Source organism: Lacerta agilis, chromosome 10, assembly GCF_009819535.1.
Source record: "Lacerta agilis isolate rLacAgi1 chromosome 10, rLacAgi1.pri, whole genome shotgun sequence".
NCBI lineage: Eukaryota > Metazoa > Chordata > Lepidosauria > Squamata > Lacertidae > Lacerta > Lacerta agilis.
The window spans coordinates 13,038,033-13,057,234 of record NC_046321.1 but is presented as its reverse complement, the minus strand read 5'-3'; the positions used below and the strand labels follow the sequence as shown (position 1 = coordinate 13,057,234).

The following is a 19,202-nucleotide window of genomic DNA, read 5'->3' as shown; positions in this document are numbered from 1 at the left end:
TTTAAGTGGAGTTCATATACAATGTGGGGGCTAACACAAAGAAGGCCCTCCTTTGAGTTGCCAGATGTGTCTCTACTAGATGCTAGAAGGACCTCATCTAAAACCTAAGGTGAACAAGCTGGTCTAGGTAGAAGGGTCCTCCTTCTCAGATAACCTGGTCCTAAACTGTGCAGGAATTATATGCCAACAACAAAATCTTAAACTCAGCTCGCAGCAATTATGCTGCTAATTGACACAATTGACACCAATCAGCTATCAAGTACAAGTTACTTGAAGTGCTTATCATGAGCTGAGGTGGAAAATACAGAGAAAGCACCTGTAGTATTTATTTGCAAAAAAAAAAAAAAAAAAAAGCTCAAGTGGTCTGGCAAATTAGATAAAAGAATGTTATCAATAAAATGAACTGACCTTTATAGTAAGAAGAACCGGTTGGCAGTTGGCAGATATAGCATACGGGGTAAATTGTGTGTCTCTATTTCTTAGGTATTCTGGTTTTAGTAAATAGCCAGAACCACCATTATCCAAAAATTTCCCAGTTGAAGATCCATTTGCAGTCCTGCTGTTTGGAAATTTAAGGCCACTGTATGAAAAAGCAGAATGTTCAATTACAGAAAGGTAGATAGCAGGAGGCTACAATATAAATATATATATATATTTATAATATCCACCCTGCAAGCTGCTTGAATATACACACCACAGTAACTCCAGCTTTGGATTCTAAGCACTTGAGTAGATACAGCTATTGTGGTTGTCTTCTTAGAAGGTTTTCCATTTTTAAAATAAGCATATTATGAACAACTAACCAATCTCAGACCGAGTACAGCAAATCAGTAGGACGTTAAGAGGATCAGGCTGGAATTAGTTGAAGGCACATTGAAAGAGGGATCATAGCTCATGGTTATGTAAATTCATCCAAGGTGGATCCTCTTAACAGAGGGGCCATGTTGTGCTCAGCCCTGAAAACATCTTCCCCAACCGGCCTGGGGGCGGGGCTTGCCCCGGCACAGGCCGGTAGAGCTATGGCTGCCAATGGCCTTTTTAGCCAATTGGTAACGTGGCAAGGTTTGGGGGTTGGGGTTTAAAATTGCGGCAATGCGACATGGGATTCTTCTTGCTCCGCGCTGCTGAACACCCGCCCACCCGCCCGCCCATTATCAGGTTCTATGGCCTTGATTTGGACTTCAGTTGGTCGTCTGTTTTGCAGCAGGGACCGAGTAGGAATTTTTCCATTGTGGCAAATTGGCTGTGGCCACTTAGTTTTTGCCTACTCCTTAGCAATCGTCACAACTTTGTAAGATTTGGAGGTTAGGCATTGGTTGGGGGAAGGGGAATTTGGGGGAGGGGAGGTCTGGCCATCGCCTGCCCCTCCAATTCAAGGGTATTCCGTTAAAGGAATCTGGGTACCTGGGGTCTTGTCTGAAACCCTGATAGGGTAAGGGCCATACCAGGACCCAGGGACTCTGGGGGGGTGAGCCCAGTCAATACGCATTGATGGAGCTCCCTCTGCTGGTTGTTTACCTTCCCGGGCTGCCTGCAGGGCGGACAGGAGCCTGAATAGTTAATACCAATGCCTAAGCCTGCTTCTTGGGAGAAAAGCAATGACAAACCTAGACAGCATCTTAAAAAGCAAAGACATCACCTTGCCGACAAAGGTCCGTATAGTTAAAGCTATGGTTTTCCCAGTAGTAATGTACGGAAGTGAGAGCTGGACCATCAAGAAGGCCGATCGCCGAAGAATTGATGCTTTTGAATTATGGTGCTGGAGGAGACTCTTGAGAGTCCATGGACTGCAAGAAGATCAAACCTATCCATTCTCAAAGAAATCAGCCCTGAGTGCTCACTAGAAGGACAGATCCTGAAGTTGAGGCTCCAGTACTTTGGCCACCTCATGAGAAGAGAAGACTCCCTAGAAAAGACCCTGATGTTGGGAAAGATGGAGGGCACAAGGAGAAGGGGACGACAGAGGATGAGATGGTTGGACAGTGTTCTCGAAGCTACTAACATGAGTTTGGCCAAACTGCGAGAGGCAGTGAAGGATAGGCGTGCCTGGCGTGCTCTGGTCCATGGGGTCACGAAGAGTTGGATACGACTGAACGACTGAACACAAAACAAGCCAATACCAGTCACACTTCTGGGACTTTTTCAATAAAGTGTGGCCTAAATTTGCCCATCAACATTCAAATTTAATTCTGAGTCAGTTTGTCTTTATTTCTATAGGGAAGGTGTTTGGGGACTCGAAGCACAATGCTTGTTGTTTTGCAAACCCGGGTATATTGCAAGGCTGTGGGTGAAATGTTACTGCAGTGCAGTAACAAGGCTACAACTTTTATTTGGCAGCAGTGCCTTAGCGGTTTGGCTTCACATATGGCAAGGATCAGTTCATCACCTAGCACATCTACTCTATGATGTGAAAGCCCCACACTTAGTCCATGTGCTGGATAGTTAATACATATTTTGCTGCTGCTTTTTAAAAAAATTGCTTTTATTTGTTAACTTCTTTTAAAAAATGCTTTGTAGTTTTACTGCCTCCAGAGGTCCCCCCCCCCCGGCGGCAAAAAAAAAAAAAAATGTATGAAATGGAAGGCAGCTCTGATTTGTTTGTTCACATCATTTTGCCTTCACAAACCAATATGTGCAAACTCCATCTATAACAATTTTTCTGCTTATTGTGGACAGCAGTGCTCCAAAAATATGGCCAATCTTTCAAAATTATGGAAGAGTGGAAGCCATACCTCTTTGGAATTCCCAGTTATTAAAATTCTCTGCATGTCTCTAGTGTATGGAATTGCAACATATGAACAAGAGTGATGTCAGCTGCAATCCTAAACACACTTACTAAGGAGTAAGCTTTGCTTGCTTGCTTGTTTGTTTTAGAGGATTTGAAATATTCAAGGCAAACCCTCCCAAGACAGGTTACAAAGATAATTAGCTTCATATGCATAGCAGGAACATGATGCTTCCAAATAATTTATAGAACAGCCCGCTTGCAATTATTCCAGCCCAGGCCCTCAATGACAATCTTTTACCAATCCCACTTATAATCTCTCCTGTCCTGCCTAGCCACAGAAGTTGTTTCCAGCTATCAACCATTGCCCCACACTGGTTCCACCTCTTGGGTAAGGGTGGTCCAATGCCTCAGTCTGTGAAAGTTTTGTTCTAATGATGAAAAGATTGGGGATTTGGCTGGGTATGGCTGGACCACCTTTCTGTTTTCCAAAACCTTGAGGTCTACATAACAGTAGCTATGGGGAGGAAATTAGATTTCAGTTTGCATGCAAGGCAAATGTACCTAATCAACACTTTCTGAAACAATATGCAAACTGAAACACAGCCGTCCATTGAAACTCAAACTTCTCTGAATTTTGCAATGCATTATTATTATTATTATTATTATTATTATTATTATTATTATTTTATTTGATTTCTATACCACCCTATACCCGAAGGTCTACTGGGGAAAAGCAAACCTGGAACTCTTGAGTGCCTTTCAGCAACATGAGAGATGTAATTCCCTTGTGCTATGAGGCCTGAAGGAGCTGTAAGCAAACTATGAGCTGCACGGAAAGGACCGCATTCTCTCAGATGCTTCTAGCATGTTTATTCAACCACACAGGGACAAATCTGGTAGCAGGGTTGGTGGAAACCTTACCGTGCAGGCTGAGAAGCTGCTCAAGTGCTTCTATGTCAATTGTATGCACCAATGCAGAGCTTTTTTCAGCCTGAACTCACTGGAACTCAGTTCCAGCACCTCTCAGTTGCGTGCCATTGCCATTCAAAGAGAACGAGGGAGGTGTTCATAGACTCATAGTAAGTTCTGGCACATCTTTTTCCAGAAAACTCGCACTGCACCAATGCCATAATAAACATGAAAGTGCCTGTTTATAATTAATTTGGACAGCCTTGGTTTCTGAATTAATTATTCTGCAGAACCCCTAATAAATTTAAATTATGAATTAATTACAAAGCAGAACTGACAGGTCCCACTCACCCTTCAGCGGCTGTTCAGTGTCGAATGAAAGAGAGAGAAAAACAAGATCTGCACTTCTAATTTAATGATAAGTAGTAAAACCTAATTATAGTAAAAACAACAACACCTGTACTGAAAATATGCTTGACAATCTATGTAAGTTATGTGAAAATGCACCATTCTGTTGTCTAAACATTTTGAATTGCTACACAAGCCCTCCTCGCAGTTTAATCATAAAGCACTGGTCTTTATCTTGAACACAAAACTGTCAGAATTTCCTTTTCTCAGTAGCTCAAAACACTTTCCGTTGTTTTGCTGCTGCAGTTTTGGAAATAAAACAGCACACTGCCTGGAACAGGATATTATAATTCATGGGGGAAAGACAGCACAGTTATCACTGGCATGAAGTAAAATCTTCCCTTGTCTAGGACTGTGGTGCTCCTTGTATTGAAAATTCACTAGTCAGCCCAGTAAAGCACAAACACGGCACACATAAAATAGATAAATGATTTTGGGCTTTTAAGAAAGCAAAGGTACTTGATTGTTTGCCAGAGAGAAATACAGACCCAAAGAGGCACAAGTCATGTTTAAGAGTAATTCAGAAGAGGCTTATTCTCTCTTGCTATGAGATAAATGTAGAACCACTGACTGCATGCTGTCAACTTCACATTTTATATCTGAGGAAGAAATGTCTGAATTTTAGAGTCCTTGGTTTGTTATGCTGTGTGGGGTATGTGCATGTGAATCCTTCTCGGTCTCACTGTTTTGAGTTCTGGATTCTGAACTGGCGTGCCTGGCGTGCTCTGGTCCATGGGGTCATGAGGAGTCGGACACGACTGAACGACTGAACAACAACAACATCCTTACAGGCTGATCTATAACTGATATTTCCAGACTCACTGGAAATTCAGAATTCCCAAAACAATATGCAAACAAAAGTGCAGCTATTTTTCAAAATTTGCACTGCTACGAAATTTGCTGCCCTGCTCACAAACATGTGAATATTAGGCGGAAGTATGCATTGACAGATCCTGAAGTTGAGGCTCCAGTACTTTGGCCACCTCATGAGAAGAGAAGACTCCCTGGAAAAGACCCTGATGTTGAGAAAGATGGAGGGCACAAGGAGAAGGGGACGACAGAGGATGAGATGGTTGGACAGTGTTCTCGAAGCTACTAACATGAGTTTGGCCAAACTGCAAGAGGCAGTGAAAGATAGGCGTGCCTGGCGTGCTCTGGTCCATGGGGTCACGAAGAGTCGGACACAACTGAAAGACTGAACAACAACAACAACATGCATTGAAAATGCATACATTTGCGAAAATGGCATTATTTAGAACTTTAGAAGGATAGGAAACTGAGAGAAATCAAAAAGAGGTGTAGATAAGCCCCTGGTCAGTTTGTGCTGATCTGCTGCATTTCCAAATATGCGTACTAACAGCGGTGCTGTCAAGGCAGGTCTTCTGAGGCAGATATCCAGGGGCCCCACTCAGCAGAATAAGTAGAAGCAGCCCCAAGTGCAGCAGGGCAGGCTAGCTACATACTGAAGTAAATGAAGTAATACACATCAGCATTTAACAGGGCACTTAAAATGCCCAGTTTCATCACTGCATATTAATGATGAAATTAGGAGCGTAGGAAGCAGCCTTATATCATCGGTCCATGTAGATCAGGATTGTCCACACCAGGTGTGGGGAATCTTTGGCCCTCCAAATGTTGCTAAGTTATGCTTCCCATCGGCACAAGCAAGTATGGCCAGCTGTGGTTCAGCAACATCTGGAGGGCCAAAGGTACCCCCCCCCAGCCTGCCCTGGGTGGCAGAGGCTCTCCAGGGCTCAACATGGGGACATTCCCCAGTTCTGCATGGAGATGTTGGGGATTGAATCAGGGGCCTTCTGGGTGCAAATCAGATGTTTCTGCCACTGAGCTACAGCCCTTCCCTAAACACACAAGGAATTTAGCCCCATTGAACAGAGTGGGACTCACTTCCAAGTAAACATGCACAGGGAATGTATTGTCATCATTAACTTTCAACGTAACATGGGTAAAAACGATGGTGGGTGAGGGGAGATCACATATGGGGCATATGGAAGGGCATATGCTTTGTGCGATTTGGCAGAAATTATGTAAGCAGCCGCAGTGTCAAGAAAAGTTTGGACTAATTACATTTTATAGCTATAAAGTCATTTTCATCTGCAAAGTTAAAGGTCTCAGTTACTTTAATGTTTTTAATTACATTCATCTTTCCCATTTAACTGCAAATGTTGGTGCCTCCGCTGCAAAAGCATTTTTAAAGTTATTATAAATCATTCATTGCCATTTCCCAATTACACCTGAAAACACATTTCCACCAGGATCCTTTGTATATGGGAGTGGGAGAGGAATATCTGTCGGGTGGGGGGACTGCTCATTAAAGGAAATCTAAGCTGGGGTTTTACTAAAATGCGCAAATCAATCTGATACTCACACTTTTGCCTAAAAGAACTTCCTGAAAGAGACCGGGGAGATGTTTTTAATATCATCTAAAATGCATTGTGTTTTGACAGCAGACTGCCTTTAGTCAGCTTCATTATTCCCTGTTGCCAAAGTAGGCCTTTAATACATTAATTAAGGAAATATGATAGCAAAACCCTTAAGATGGTCAGGAAGACTCAAGGGGAAGTTAATACCTGAAATCATTTTGGCTCCTTATTAATTACCTAGACTGGATTTCAAGATCACTGTGTCCTCTAAAAAGTCTGTAGCCTTGGATGAGTACTGTGTGTGTGTGTGTGTGTGTGTGTGTGTGTACAAATAATCTCCCCTTCTAGAATATTTTGATGCAGTGAATATTCTGGGTTATTTGGCAATTTGGTAAAAATTATAACACAGGTGTGGGGAACCTTCGGCCTTCCAGATATTAAGGACATAGGAAGCTGTCTTATACAGAGTCGGACCACTGGTCCATCTGGTTCAGTATTGACTATGCTGACCACTATCAGCTCTCCATGGTTTCAAGCTGGCGATAATCCCAACTCTACCGGAAGATGCTGGAATTAAACGTGGGACCTTCCACATGCTAAGCAGATGCTCTACCACTGAGCCACAGCCCTTCCTGTTGCTGCCCCAATCCCAGGAAGAATGGAAGTTCAGGGATGATGGGAGTTCAGCAACATCTAGAGAGCCAAAGGTTCCCCACACCTACTCTAACAGGAGACAGTGGGCCAGGTTCTCTTCTGCAGTTTTACTAAGCAGCTGCAAACATGATTGTGGATGCAATAAAATTCCAAGGCTGAGTACAACTTTGGCATCTAGTCCAACTCTAGCTCCAGCTCCATAGAGTTGGGGTCTTGGATTTATTTGGAAAACATTCTGAGAGTTTCCATTTCACACATTCTATCCAAGAAGACCCCCAGGACTGGTCTGGGGCATCCACATTCTCGTGAGCTCAGCATCTAGACTTCTAATATTTTTAATGGGTAAGTATATAGGTAGTAATGATCAGAGGCAGGTGGAGTCTCATGCTCTCATTTTGAAAGGTTGCCTCCTGACCCTTCTAACAGTCAAATAAACTGAATATGTACGCCAAATGTTACGCATATGCTGCAAAAGATAATATCTAAGCTCACAATGCAGGCAGTGCCCGATTTGCATGTGTCATGCCTAAAACAGTCATGCCACATATCGGTCATGCTTAAAATACTCACTGCATGCAACTCCAATTTAACACTTTTACTCCAATGTTATTTTAAAAAGCAAAAACACAGCACAATGGGCATTATATTATTTTAAGACTTCATTCAAAAAAGAACCAAACCGGAACCACGTTGAAAATGGCTCTGCTTCCTCGGCTTTGTTTGGGGGGGGGGGTGGGGAGCAGGAGCAAAAAACATCGCATTCAAATTAAAGAAACACTTTAATCCATTCACATGCATAGTTTCAAGATATAGTCTTGGAAAGAAAGGGTCGTGAACTTTTTGCTTTCCCATACTTGTATTCCTTGGGAATCCTCAGATTTAGTTCTTATCCCCACCCCTGCACAGGGAGTAAACACGTACTTATAGAAACTGTGAAGCATGAGTTGGTCATTTAAAAACAATAATACTGATTCATGATTCTCTTTGCTTAAAAGGAAACCCAGACAGCTGAGGTAGGACTTGGTGTACTGGACATCCTTCTAAATGTCCTGCTGAATTTCACAAGGCATATTTCAAGCTGACCTTATACCTAGTATAACTTCTCTGAGTCAGGGCCAAATAAGACATGACTCTAAGGCCCACGATTAGGATCTCATGTTGTTGTTGTTGTTGTTGTTGTTGTTGTTGTTGTTTTTAAGTAGCCACAGTGAAGTCGTAGGGGTTTTGGACTGTGGGAGGGTAGGTCAAGCCTTTCCCCTCACAATTTTCCTGATCAAAATTGCCCCTCCCGGAGCCGCCATTTGCTTCACAGGTGCAACTTATAGGTATAATGTGGGTATCTTTAAGTTTCTCCATCAGGCCAATAATAACTTGGAGGAAGAGAAAAAGGTGCAGAAGAAAGGGGTTAACCCCCCCCCCTTCAATATTGCAGTCCCAGTCTGATTTAACTCACCCCGTATCTGCCATTTTTTGAAAGAAAGAAAGAAAGAAAGAAAGAAAGAAAGAAAGAAAGAAAGAAAGAAAGAAAGAAAGAAAAGAAATTTTGTGGGAGATCTCTCATGACGCATCTAGTTATCCCTCAGACCCACAGCTAAAACGAAGGTTTCCTCTCCTCTTAGTATTTCTTTCCTCTAAAAATTGGCTGTAATTCTGCAAAAACTGGAGATTTCCCCATCCTGCCGATACCTCCTTCTTGTGTGTGCATGTCCTGTCTTAGAACTCACAGCCTGAACATAGGAGATAGGTAATATTGGGAGAGATCTTGTGACTGTAAGAGTTCCATGTGAAAGTCTGATCTTCTGTTTCTGGAAATAGCTTATGGACTGGACAATTGGGATGCATTGCGCTGTTACATGGAACATTAATATCTCTAACTTGATTTTGATAAGACGTTAAATACTTCAAAAATATTTATCAACATCAAATGACTATTTAGCATTGCTACAGTTACACTATGGATGCAACTATATATATGTGTGTGTGTGAGAGAGAGAGTGTGTGTGTGTCACACCCACACATGCACACCTGTGAGTAAATCCCATTGAACCCAGTGGGCTTACTTCTAGTAGACATGCAAGGATTGCACTGCATTTGTGTGAAAAGTTCCTGTTTCATTAATGCTAAGGCAATACCTCAAAAGCATTTTGAATTCTATAACCTTTTTTTTGCTATTTCTTATTGTGTCAGATAAATGCAATGCAGACAATAACACTTTATTTAAATAATCACCGTGCATTTTTCTCTAGTGCATATATCCCCTGCTTTTCATTTTACTTCATAAATAAAAGAAAATAATTGTATAGATGTACTAACCCAGTTGTTTCCAACCTACACTGCAGTTGCGTGTGGGAGGCATACTAATTTTTGCTGAGTGTTAAGGTTCTATTGTATATGTTTTGCTACATTAGAAGGCTTGTCTTTCAGGGGCCTTGCTATTCCCAAAGTGTAATCTGATTTTACAATTTACCCATGCCAATTTCCTCACTGCACACCATGTTCCTGTTTTAACATTTATGGATGCAATAGCTAAATACTGCGTGTGAGATATCTGTCTGTGATCTGTCGCAATATCAGCAAATCTTCAGTTACAACAAATGTTAGCTACAATAAAGGAGGGGCGTAGATTTAGACAGACAACTCAATACATGGCTCACTCTTAGCTCTATACTGTGAAGCATGCAGCAAGACAGGAGCGGCTATAATGGGTGGAGAAATAGGTGGGACCTGGAGTCAGGATAGTAGGTGAGAGAGGCAACAGCAGAAACAGGCTCTCTCACCTACTCCATGGACAGCAAGCAAAGGAGAGCAAACGTCTACATAGGGAAAGCCAGGAGAACACTTGCACTCTTTTACTGGAACTCAGGTGTCTCCAGTGATCTGACTGTAGCAGGAAGAGGCTGGGGATGTTTGGGCTTCTGAAGCTAGATACATAGACTAGTCCAGTCACTTCATCAGCAGTTCACAATCCACAGAAATAACTCCACTGATTTGAATGGGAATTAAGCACCCTTTCTTTGTGTTGTATCCAAGTTATGCAAGAGCAAAAGGTTGAAAAGGAATCCATGCTGACAATCTTTCACAGGAGTGAAAAATTCTTGTAACGAAGTGTCAAGCCTTGTGCCATACACAAGCAAGAAGACGTGTTCTGAACGACAATAACAACGACAACAACTTTAAATCACCTACCTATCTGACACCCAACGTTCCAGAATTCTTGAGGGTTATAATTGGAAGAGTTGGTCCGGGTTCCTTTTGGGTATATTCTTGTAAGAAATCTGACTGTGTGCTGAACAAATTCATTAGCTACAAGACATTTTTAAATTCATGTTATTGGTACACAATAGCCCAACTAATTGAAAGCAATGTTGTTGTTGTTGTTGTTGTTGTTTTTTAAAAAAAATCTGTTTGAGTACACGTGCACATTTAAAATATTCTGATGTGTATTGATGTGACCGTTCATTTTGTCATAATCTGTTCCTTTACCTTGTTAATGCCCTGGAGGGATGGGGGAGTACAAAGTTATTATCAAAAAACCATATATTTATTAGCTATAAAAACATTCTTTATATAGATCAAATGGTGTGATCACTAAAAGTGAAGAAATTCTGACTGTCTCAGGTATATACAGAAGGCAGTAATTTCTGGTGGTGGAGCACGTGTGACATGAAATTGGATGGATATTAGCCCCATATTTTATTCATCAGGGCCTTTAGGCACCAGGCAAAAACTTTCCTCTATAACCAGGCCTTTGGCCTTGAACTATCTGTCTGTCTTTTAGAAATGGGTGGGATGTCTTTAATGTATTTCTTTTTCCTCTTGATTTTGATAAATCGATGGGTGGGTGTTTTGTTTGTTTGTTTGTTTGTTTGTTTGTTTGTAAGGCACTCTGGGTTGCCCTTGGCAAGATAGAGCAAAGAACAAATGTAATATGTAATAATAATTATGATTATGATAATACTGTGGCCCAATTAATTGTTATTAACTTATTTAACAGTGTTCTTAAACTAGCCACCATTTTGGGGGGGGGGGGGGAAGCAGCCATGAAGCCACAATCTGGAACATCTCCCCGATGCAGATTAGGGGCTCACACCCATTTCCTGCTGACCCTCCCTCTCTATACCTGCTACTTGCCCTTGAAACAGCTGTTTACTGCAAAAGAAGGCACTCAGCAGCAAACAGCAGCCAGAGGGGGGTACTTTTCAATAGGGAACGAGTGTGAGGCCCTGATCCAGATGAGGAGGAAGCTCTGAATAGGGAGCTCACAGCTGCTGACCCCCGCCCCAAGTAAAATTCAAGCACCCATTGTCCCCAAAACGCATCAATAAAATAACGTGCAGGTTGGCCTGTACCTGATATATTTCTGTTTCTGTGGACTTTTTGTCCAATACAGTAGAAACAGGTCTTATGGATCAAGAGACAGTCACAGGCTCAAAACCATTATTTCATCCTTACTGCATCCTACTTAGGCACAAATCACTTCCCACCCCCTTTTTCTGGTGTGGTGTTACATTTGATCATTCCTAGTCCTGATTAAAATGTACCTGGTTCAATCTGGTCATGAACTTACCTTGGAAACCCTGATGAAAACAGTAATCTCTGTATAAATCGAGAAGAGCATTCAGGTTTATTTTAATCAGGGTTAGCAACGGACAAATTATGCCAAACCAGTTTAGAGAGTGAGTGGGAGTTTTTGTTCATTTGTTTTTTTGGGGGGGTTGTCCCCCCCCCCAGGAAAACCCGCTGTTTACCACTCAGTCTGAACAAATGTCAATCCACGGAAAACCCAACTGACGTATTTTCTGCAGAGAGAGGCAGAAGGGAAGGTACACTCCTGCATTCCAGGCCAGGTTCAACTCTGCCTGGACTGGATCCAAGCAACACTGGTCAGTGGAACAAAATTGCAGTCACTTATCCAAGGGTGTTTTTTTATAGGTTTTTTTTTTTTTTAACCCTGCAAGCTTCCACTTACTGGTACTTTCCTCTTTTCATATATTTTTGGCTTGGATGAAATGTAGCTAACAGCCAATCAACACAAACCTTTAGCCACTCAACTCATGCAGAGCGCTGAATCAACGCTCAAAACATCTCACTGCCTGCCAGCTGGTGACGAGCTGCCTCATAAAGTTTATTGACAGTTCAGAAGGCTTAAGCAAGAGAAAACAGCAACATTACCTGCGAGTTTTGCCAGCTTTCGGGCTTTTAGCTCACCAATTGAATTGTTTTCGTAAAAAAACTGCTTTTCTCTTGAGTCTTCAAAGCTTACAAACTTCCGAGATTTGGTATAAATCACAAGTTCTGACAGTGCCAGGGCAATCTTTATTTTCTTCATCTATAAATGATATGGGAGATGACTGAAGGTTTGCTAATAATTTTTTTTTAAGATACTATCTCAGTTTCAACTGAGATGTCAATTTCTGTTGAAAGCACACAAAGGAAGGGGTTCTATTCAATGTCAATCACACTCAGAGTTAAACTCGTTAAAATTAAATAATGAAACAAAACTAGGTCCATTAATTTCATTCTCTGAGTAGAATTCAGTTGGCTGCAACTCATAGTCAAATCAATTCATATCTGTTTTCTACCTTCATTGCTCAATGCAGCATACATGGATTCCCTTCTCTTCATCTTCACAACAACCCGAAGAAGTAGTCCAGACTGAAAGATAGTGACTTAGCCTAGCCAGCTTCATGAGTGGGGATATGAACATGTTTTCCCAATCCCATTCTGAAGCCGCATACACACCACAGGTGCCAACTCCCTGGGGCCCTGGGTGCCCGAGCACCCACAAAGTTCCTCCTGAAAGGGCCGGGGACCCATAGATTTTGGTACCAGGGCCATGCACACTGCATGGCACCCAAAGCCACAGGCACCCACAGTCGCAGAACCAAGTTGGCATTCCTGATACACGCTATACATTTTAAAGCACATTTCCGCTTGAAAACAATCCTAGGGACTATCGTCTGCTAAGGGTACTGCAGCTCTGCTAGAGGTAAACTACTATTCTCAGGATTCTTAGGGGTGTGGGGGGGTTCTTTAAATATATGGTATCTAACTACTATACCACACTGAAGATCTGTAAATCAAGATTTGCATCCTTTCTGTTTAACACTTAATGGCTAAACTATACAATATGGAACTAAGGCTGCAGACAGTTGTTTGCAGGAAGTGCAGGTAGTTGGCACCTGTCGTGTCTTGACAGGGATACAGTTTCACGAGACAGGGGCAACAACACTGAAAGCCCTGCTCCGAGTTACTGTAGAGCAGGCATCCCCTAGCTTCAGAACTTAAGGAGAAGCTCCCCTGCAGAACACACTGACCTACTGGAAATAGAAGGGAGAAGGCAGTCTCTCAATTAACCTGGCCATGTGCTGCAAATACCTTATACATTAGCACCAAAGCTTTGAACTTGGCCCGGTAGCAAACTGGCAGCCAGAACAAATCCAACAAGAAGGTGTTTTGTGATGGCGTTACACTAGCTGCAGCCTCAGGACCAAAGGGCAGCCCTACACAGAGCACATTGCAGTAAATCTTAGAGCAGTGAAAAAGATGTCAGAAAGAGGAGGGAGGGCTGGTGTATTTGCTTTCTGGCAGGTTTTAAACCCGGGATCTAACTAGACATGACTTCAGGTCATACCTTTTGTTTTTTCCGAGGTGGAGCTGAGCCTTTCCAGCGTGCCCTTCTCTTTTTCAGCAGGGGTTGCTTGGGGTGCGAAGGGTTGTCGTCCAGCTCCTCATCACTTGTTTCTTCCTCTTCAAATTCCCCTGTCTGACCATGGCTATCCGTGCCCTTCCTTGCAAGCGTTTCTTCAAGCGTCCCAATTTTCTTATTTTTAATCATTATTTTGAATTTCAGTGACTGTGACAAGAAAGCAGTAGGTATTAAGAAACATAAATAACACAAGAAGGAAGAAGAAAAAGTAATTAAAAATGGAAGACAATGATCCAGAACGTGTGGGCCTCCAGGAAATGTTGCTCCAAGTGCCATCAGTCCCAGCCAGCATGGCCAATGGTCGGAGCAATGGGAGACAACATCCAAGAACCTCTGGAGACTCATGGGTTCCTATTTTGCCGTTAGCCCAAAGCTGTGCCTAACACATGACTAGCTGTTCACTGGCACTGCTTGCTGTGCTATTGATGTGTTTGCTTTGTCTGTTGCTTTTCCTCACATGTTAAGCTCAGAGGTTGCCTGAGTTTGAGCCAGGAGATACCAGGCAATCGTTATCATCTTCATCAAATGAATCCTGATAGTATTTTTCACATTTCTAGCGAAAATTTGGCTTGAATGAGGTATGAAACAAGAAGAAAAGACACACAGACAAAAGAGCACATTTCGAGTTTCCATAGCACAGGAGAAAAGAAAGGGCAGGTACTCTGATTTTACAATAACTGGAATTCCAGCCCCCTCCGAAGTCCTCATACCTCCTGAATCAATTTACAGCGAATCTTTTGAGTTCTGCAGTGCATTTAAAGTTATTTATATCCCTTTCCACCTGAAATCAAGAAACGTGAACAGTACTTGCAAGATGGCATTATTTCCCAAGAGTTCTGCTTTATATCTGTAATTCTCTCCTGATCCATTTGTTCCTTTTTTGCAATTAAGAACAGTACTGCTGAGCATCTGTATGATTAAATTCTCCTCATAAAAAGTATTACACTGTACTCCTGTGTAGGTTTTAATGGTGCACCGCAACTGAAAGAGATGGCTTTAACCCATTTATTCTCCTTTTTAAAAATAATAATAATAATAATAATACCCAATTGCCAAAGTTGCATGTGTAAACATGCAATGTCTGCCTGAGCACCACATTTCCTTGTGGACAACCTTCCGGGGGGGGGGGGGACCTCTCACTTTTCTACAATAGCCTATGTTCCAGCCATGCAAAAATCAGAGCTGTCAGCCCACACACCTCCCCACACTCATCTGTTCATCTAGGCAAGCAAATAGCATTACAGGCAACTCCCCATTTACGCAGCGGTTGCATTCCAAGGCACCATGTGCGACAGTGAGACAGTAAGTCTGCCCCCCCCCACTGTTCTGCCCTCTTTTGGTGCAAAAAAAGGCATGTGGTCATGCACGTCCTGGATGCACACAAATGGGGAGTTGCCTCTATTACAGACCAAGGACACATTCCAGCAAAAAGCAGTTGAAGAGGGCACAGAGTGGGGGAGTGAGGGATGTGGCCCAACGAGAACCCTAGGGGCCAAACAGAGAGGTCTGGAGGGCAGCAGCATTCAGCACCTGGGCCTGCGGTTGCTCACTCCTGGTTTAAAATTAGAACGTATTTGTTAATAGTGGGCAAATCTCCAAATAAAAAACTGGGACCGTGCAAATAAAACTATTCAAATAGGTACCTTTCAAATTCACAAGGGCTAGGATCCTTTTCACACATTATTGCTGCAGGAAACTCACCATTTGTGTGACTTCAGCACATGCACAACCACCGTTTTCAGCGCCAGAAGTGGGCAGATCGGGGTGGGCTTTCGTGCACCCTGCCAACTCATGTGGTTCATGGGCTGTCACTCGGATAAGGGGGATGTTGAGTGGATGCCACAAATAGTTTAGAGACACAAGGAGCTTCAAATCCACATTAAACTCTGGTGCAGAAAGTCCTTTAAACTACAAAGGCTGGGACAAAAGTGTCAATCTTTATCACTCAGCTGTTGTGCTCCATCCCAGCTTTTCTAAATGTCATCCCTTGAAGCTGCCATGGGAAAAAGTTGCTAGGATAGTGCATGAAGTCATTGGCCCCCTTCTTTTGTCCTGATTCATAGCTGTGGCGACACAGAGAACAGCTTGCAGCCAAGTAGCTTTCATGGCAAGCCATGCTTGTCAACCTCAAGTAAGTACAGTAGCCTATCTGGTGTTTTCATTCAAGAACTCTGGAATGGAGATGTAGGATGGGAAAAAAAACATGTGCGAACTCCCAGAATGCATATTTTAAAGTCTGCTTTGAAAAGCAATTGAGGGATATGAAGCTCAGGTAGTGAGACTTTTAATGCATTCCACACAAGTACCTTTCTGACATGTTGCAGGCTTTTGTTTCGTTTTAGAATCACATAACTAAAATCGCATAACAAATATAAGGTGTGTTATCATCCTTAGGGTAATAATAAATCATGAATACATGCATTGGAAGGTTCAAGGGAATCTAAAGTGCATTGTATTTCCAATTTTTCTGTCTACACTTGAATTTTTTGACACACATATTTTCTTCTTAGTGTGGGGGGAGCATTCTGGTTATTTTCTATTTGTACAAAAACTCTATACCGAACAGAATGCATTCCAGGTGTAGTAAATTCTGCATATTTTAATGGGAGTAGCATGATAAACTTCTTAGGAAATAACCATGCCAACTGCAGTGATTTCCTCCTTGTTATCTTTTATGAAAGAGCAACTCAGTTTTGTTACCTCAGGGGAAGGGAGCTCAGTTGGCATTATATCATCAATCGTAGATATAACCAACATGTCACCCAGGATATTTGTCAGATAATCTGCCATTACTTCCTGCTGTTTAGGGCTACAGTGATTCTCCAAAGACAGTATCAGAGGATAATCGGAGACCTGGAAGTACAATTCAATGAGTACTGTAATTCCCAGTTACACAGATATGAAAATTCAGTATAAAACAAGAGAAAAGAATACTACGAGAAGCATGCACTGTTATCTGCAATAAAGATACAAAACAATACTGCGACATCTTATATCCCAGCTGATTTGTCTAGGCAGAAGCAGCCCCTCTCAAAGAAACGGCAGTGCTCTTTTGAGCTACAGACCACACACAAGTGCTGTTCTGGGATTTGGGTATACATTTTACTGTACAGAACCAGTGGTGGTATTGTAATGCGTGTGCATCAGTGATAGGTTAAACTTCAAAGAGCTACTTCTGGCATACCCAAGAACTTGGATTTTCTGGCTATTCCCCTTTACACAAGTAAGGCCAATGTCATATTACAAACAGATTTGTGGAGGCTGGGAGGTGAGGTGAGGGGACACACTCCTTTTCTAAAAGCAGTTTGCCTGTATGGCATGGGGAGGTGCTCTTAAGAGAAGCATACACCCTAAGTCCCTTGGGCCATGAAACAGCCCTACAGCTACAAACCACAGCTTGTAAAGGGTTTGGATATAAGGTGAGTCATGTTCCGATTACTATCCTGAAGTTTCATTGTTGCTGCAGTGCTTTCATTGTTGCATTCCATCAGGGTGAATGAGTCACTTCCCCACCAACCTCATCCTGCTCTCAGAAAGTCCCCACCTGTCTGACTCTCGTTTGCAATTAAACCAGCTTTGCCATAGCAGGATTGGGGCAAAACTTTGGCTCTGGTTCCACCTTCTGTTAGTCTCTTTACCTTCTGCCCTACCAATCACAATGGGTGCCAACCACCACTGTGTCCCTTTAGTTTATGGTGCCATCCAGACATATACTAAGAGAAAGGAGTATGTTAAAATAAGTGTATACGAGATTTCCCTTAATAAATAAATGCCAGATATGTGCAAGAATTTTTGCTGTGTAATCTCCTTCAAAACCAGCTGAACCAGATTGCCTTTTGATTTAAAATGCTAAAGATTTAAGACTGACAGGTGAAAGCCTCTTTCATTTTTGTCCTTGGCACCAGATGGAAATAGTTTATCTGCCACATTTCATCTTATCCTTTGTTGAAGGGAAAGTACTCCAGATTATCCCATTTTCTCTCCACGAGAATTCTGTGAAGTAAGCTAGGATGAGAAATAGAACTTGCCTGCAGCCACATAGTAAGCTTCCTGGCCAAGCAAGGCCATCTTCAAAAGATTGTGCAGGTATAAACCATGGAAAGAGTGCAGAACTATTAGCGACAGCTTCACTCCCACCAACTGCACCTCCAAACATCCCCAGATGGCAATTCCATGGTTAGGTTCCCTCCTGGCCATATTTTCCAGAGTTCAGACTGCCTTGCTTCTATATTGGTCGAAATTACAGCATAGGCCAGATTCAAGGTTGCCCCCAAAAAACATTATTTGAAGCAAATTTCTAATAGGTCTGCACAAAGCTTGGCTAGCCAATGTGAAATCCATATAATCAATTAGAGACTGATTGTTGATGGTGTGCAAGATTGCAACCCCTATATTTGCAAACTATTATAAGTGAAGTTAAAGAGTGGGACCTTCTTTTAGCTACTGTAGATCTCATCTCCAAATATGTAATTCTCCCCAATTTATTCAGGGTAATCTAATCAAGGTCTTCCAGTTTATTTTTTGAATTACAGGTTGATGCATTGAGGGAGGTATGCACAGCTTTGAGATTTCAAACTATACCCACAACATATTTAGGTGGGAGATATACCAGCATACCTGCAAATCTAATGTTTGTGTACTGTGGCCAAGGAGAGTTGGAAATATTGTTCAATATGTACTGTATTGCTCCCTGTTAAATTCTTCTAGGGTTAGTTTTTTAAAAAAAATTCTTCAGAGTTTCCTTTTTTGAATAATAGGGAGAAAACCTGTCATTTGTTGATGGATGAGGATAAATTCATGACACAATAAGGTTTCTACGTTTGCATTAGCAACCCAGCCAATCAAGCAAAATTTCATTGTACAACATGTGTTGTTAAAGTGTACTATTTGCTGTTTGTTTGTTTTCTGTTTTTTGAATGGCCAATAGTTTTTCACAAATACATTTGACAGACTGGCACTATTTGTTGTGGGAGTGAATTTCACAGGTTTACTAGGAGCAATGAGAGTGAAGAAGTACCTCATTCTGCCTGTACTGAGTCTTCCAGCATTCAGCTTCATTGGACACCCCTGAGTTTTAGTGTTTATTAGAGAGTGCCCTTTCTCTATCCACTTCTTGTCTCAGCTAAGCATGCGGAAAATCCCTCTTCAGACCTTACTATATTAAGTGGGAAAGTCAAGACTGGAAAAGGTGGTGCAGATGATGGGGGCAGATATGACCAAAAACACACACAAGCCCCCCCCCCCCAACACACACACACCTCCTGCAGTTTATGTCCACACATGTTCAACAAATGCCAGAAGGCTACTGGCATACTGGCTTTTTGCCCTGTGGTGACCTCTGCACTGTGTCCCTGCTTTCTAACTGTTGCAACTTGTTTCAACTTGTGGGGATGGTTAAGGAATGGGCCAAATT

General features: G+C 42.2%; 1 protein-coding gene across 1 annotated transcript in view; it reads right to left on the bottom strand.

The window, feature by feature from the left end:
• PLCZ1 (phospholipase C zeta 1) overlaps nucleotides 1–19,202 on the bottom strand; it is a 45,760-nt gene that overhangs the window by 11,942 nt on the left and 14,616 nt on the right. Inside the window, 6 exon segments of the mRNA XM_033163195.1 lie at nucleotides 409–536; nucleotides 539–580; nucleotides 10,267–10,383; nucleotides 12,253–12,409; nucleotides 13,715–13,936; nucleotides 16,490–16,642. Coding sequence (XP_033019086.1) covers nucleotides 409–536; nucleotides 539–580; nucleotides 10,267–10,383; nucleotides 12,253–12,409; nucleotides 13,715–13,936; nucleotides 16,490–16,642 — 819 coding nt within the window.